At 39.3% G+C, this 4,079-nt stretch overlaps 1 protein-coding gene across 4 annotated transcripts in view; it reads right to left on the bottom strand.

Annotated features, from left to right (window-relative positions):
• Positions 1-1,337: 1,337 nt before the first annotated feature.
• The window catches only part of SLC25A14 (solute carrier family 25 member 14), a 49,946-nt gene continuing 47,204 nt past the window's right edge, over positions 1,338-4,079 (bottom strand). For all 4 annotated transcript variants that reach the window (XM_077766145.1, XM_077766144.1, XM_077766148.1 and 1 more), the window contains 2 exons: positions 2,745-2,825; positions 1,338-1,778 (listed from right to left, as the gene is read on the bottom strand). In XM_077766145.1, coding sequence (XP_077622271.1) covers positions 1,737-1,778; positions 2,745-2,825 — 123 coding nt within the window. In that variant the 3' untranslated portion in view covers positions 1,338-1,736. The remainder of the gene's footprint in view (positions 1,779-2,744; positions 2,826-4,079) is intronic.

The following is a 4,079-nucleotide window of genomic DNA, read 5'->3' as shown; positions in this document are numbered from 1 at the left end:
TTTTCTTTTTTTTTTTTTTAATAGTTTATTCTTATTTCCTTTCATTCTAGCCACAGTTCTTTACAGGTGCTTCCCAAAGTGAAGTCTAAACACCACCTGTGTCAAGTACCTGTAATGAAAGCAAACCCCAAATAAGGTTAGGATCTCAGGCAATGGGATGTAAGAATCTACATTTTCACAAGATCTCCGGGCAGTTCTGCCTCACATAGTATTTGAAAACCCCTGCCCTACATTTTAGCCACACTGAAATTTCCCCGACTTCCCTGGCTGCAATGTCCTTCATTGCCTATCCATATGGTAACATCTATTTACCTCAAATGTCACCTGTGCTATGAAGCCTTGGGCCAATCCTTAGGTAACTGGTGTTCCATTCTCTGTGCTTCTAGCACTTTGTTCACCTTGCACAAAGTACTTAGTACCTACTATGATTATCTACTTACATGTCTGTTTCTCCTCCTATAATGAGAGCTTGGAAATAGAGAATATGTCTTAACTTATTTTTATACTCCCAACATCTAGAACATAATAGACATACAATAAATGTTTTCTGAATGAATGAACGAATAAAGATGAAGAGCTAAACCATTCCACAAATATTTGAGTGCCTACAATGTGCTAGGTACTGTTCTAGTACAAGAAAGTCATCAGAACTTTAAAAAAAAATTTTTTTAAATGTTTTATTTCTGAGAGAGACAGGGTAAGCGGGGGAGGGTCAGAGAGAGGGAGATACAGAATCCGAAACAGGCTCCAGGCTCTGAGCTAGCTGTTAGCACAGAGCCTGAAGAGGGGCTGGAACCCACGAACTGTGAGATCATGACCTGAGCCGAAGTCGGATGCTTAACTGACTGAGCCACCCAAGCGCCCCAAAAGTCACCAGAACTTTTTGCCTGTAAGACAATTAGAACCCTGATATTCTATTTTAAGCCTCTTTTAACATCTTATCTGTAGAAAATGCCAAATGAGCCACTTGTTTATTTATTCATACTTAGGAAAGAACAATTTACCTGATGTTTAAAAGTGAGTAACACAACAGCTCAGACCCTGGAGCCCGTTTCAGATTCTGTCTCTCCCTCTCTCTCTGTCCCATTCCCTGCTCGCACTCTGTCTCCTTCTCTCAAAAATAAACATTAAATTTTTTTTTTTTAAAAAAGGAGCAGCATTATGACAAGTGGCAGTGGAAAAACACAACGCACTTGGTCTATTTCCATAAATGTGCTTGAAGAGTCTAGACTCAATTTCATAGTAACCCTGTCTTTATCACTTTCTGGAGAATGTAACTTAAAGAGCTGGCAAAGGAGAAAGTAGTAAATGAAGACAAAGCCAAAGTGATTCTGCCAATAAATACTTTAATGAGAACCAAGGTCTATAACATACATAGCAGTAACTGCCCTGGCCTATGCCTTCTGCTCTAGCCTAAGTTTGGGCTAACCAACTACATTTAACCCACATTTGAAAAGAAGGTCATTTTGATGTCATCTATCAGTATCCATCTTCACAGAAGATACCAATCTGGGGCCAGAGACTCAATGTTAACACTTCCTCTCAGGGAAAAGTTAACATGGTAACACAAACACATGAACAATTTTCAAACATCCTGTAGTTCTTCCATCAGGAGGGCCTTGGGAGACCAATGGTTCAGTAAACACTTAACAACTTTGTCAAAATACATTAGAACACAGAAAAAGGGGAAAAAAGTAGAAACACTGGCAGGGCCTGGCTCACGTATACTTCAGTTCTTAGATTTGAAGCCTCTTGAGCTGCTCGTATGTAATAAAAAACTGAGGAGTAAGTCATGGAAGATCACTGGGTTGATATTGAAAGCTAAACCTAGCTCTAAAATTGTGTACTGCATTCTCTTACATGGAGATATTTAGTCTATCTCTTCTGAGTTGTACTTGCTTAAGACTTTTTAAAAACAATACCTGACAAATGAAGCATGCATTGAGTGCCTACCATGTACTCATTATGATTTGGCATTTACCAATAAAAGAAGATTAGAACTCTAACATACTTATAGTCTTTAGCGGCCAACAGGTCACACACACACTCTTTCACACATACCCACACACACCCAAGAACATTAATGTCAACATGTAATTCAATGCTAAGAGACTTAATTCAATGTTACAGACTTCAGGTGATCAGATCAATCCCCAGGAGAGAGAGGCATACTCTCTTCCTCATCCTATCGATTCCACAAGGGCAAGGACTTACTTTTCAACCTTGTAATGCTCACCACTATACATACAAACTATACACAACGTTCAAAATTCACTGCACAAAGAGACACTCAAACATAGCTAAAGAAAGGAGAGCCATCCATGAGGATGGCTGGTCTGGATTCCAATCTACTTGGTCTGGATTCCTTCATCCTATGAGTGTTTTCTGTCTTATTATTTCCCCAGTTATTCTGGTCCTATAGTTAGGAGTAGGAAATCTTGACCACCTCAGCATGTACCTTCCTGTGGGCAAATCCCAACAGGGTTTCCAAAAACTTCACAACCACTTCCAGATTTGGTTGTACTTGTAACTTTGTTTTAAAGAGGAAACTTTGGTACATCTTTTATGCCAGATTCCAACTAAAAGCCTTTTCTCTACTTAGTTTCATCCTCAATGGTCACCATCAGAATGCTTGAGTTTCTCACTTGTCTAAAGGTATCAATAACCAAATTTTCCTTCCCATAGTCTAGAATTACCTGGGAGCTTAAAGCATCTGCTTTCGTTCTCATATTCTAAAAGGATACAATGATGTTCCAGGGTCCAAGTCGAAGCCAGTTTGGGCAAAATCCTCTATAGAGTGCAAAAAATCCCTCATGTTTCCACATCTGAGGGAAAGACAAAAAAATAGAGTGAATTCCCCTTACTATTTACATCTGACAATTACTTTTAATACTCCTCCTCCATGTCCCTCCCCAACAACTTATGGCTCCATGAATGCTGTTTTTCTAAAAACATACATTTTGAATTCATATATAGTCTAAATCTACCCACTCATTCAACAAACATTTAAGCACCTTGCATATGCAAGGTACTCTTCTTGATTCTGGTATGATAGTAATAATAGTAAACAAGAGAGAGAAAGTGTCTGTGGTAGCCAGCCTCCAAGATGACCCCAATGAAAGCCACCACTAGTTACTCATACCCTTGTGTAACCCCTCTCAGAGCATACCAGGAGAGGTCTATGTCACCAAGAAAATACAGCTGTAGTCTGTCACCTCCATTGTTATAAAAGATGTTTCAGATCTAAAAGGCTTCTGATTCTGTCTTCTTCTCTCTTGAGTTGTTCACTACAGAGAAAGCTAGCTGTCACATCATGAGAGGCCCAGAAGGTGAGAATCTAAGGCTTCCAGCCAACAGCCAGAGAGGAACAGAGGTTTAATAGCTAATAGCTGATAATTCCTGCCAATAGCTACATGAGTGATCTTTGAAACAGATATCCCAGCTCCAGTCTAGCCTTCAGATGGCTGCAGCTCTAGCTGACATCTGACTACAACCTTACAAGAGAATCTAAGCTGAAATAACTAAGCTAAGCTGCTTCTGAATTCCAAACTCCTAGAAACTGCGGGATCATAAATGTTTGCTGCTTTAAGAAACTGAGTTTTGGAGCAATTTGTTATAAAGGAAGAGATAACTTATATAGTCCCTGCCTTCATGGAGTGCATTCTCTAACAGAGCTGACAAATACACAGACTGATCTATATTATATTCAGAAACGATACATGCTAATAGGAAAACTAAAGTAGGGCAGGGAATAAGGAGTTGGGAAAGTCAGTATCCTCCTCCTCTGAGTCTGTTTCATCATATCAATTACTGTGTAATGCCATGGACTACCTCATGTAAATGCTTTCAGGACTACATGAGGAACAGCGTGTGAAATGCTTTGAGTTTAGGTTTCATATTTTATACAATGGGGATCCTCAACACACCAACTGAGTAGTTATTAGAATTAAATGACAAATTATGCACACCAAAGGTCATAAACTGGTGGTGTGTGATGAATTCAGCCAGCAGAAACAGTCCCTATTTAGTGTACTGCTTTAAAATATTAAGTAACTCCTGTGTGTTAGGCACTGGATTAA

The sequence above is a fragment of the Crocuta crocuta genome, unplaced genomic scaffold, assembly GCF_008692635.1.
Source record: "Crocuta crocuta isolate KB4526 unplaced genomic scaffold, BGI_CrCroc_1.0 scaffold1133, whole genome shotgun sequence".
In the NCBI taxonomy this organism is placed as follows: domain Eukaryota; kingdom Metazoa; phylum Chordata; class Mammalia; order Carnivora; family Hyaenidae; genus Crocuta; species Crocuta crocuta.
This window is presented reverse-complemented; position numbering and strand designations above follow the sequence as displayed.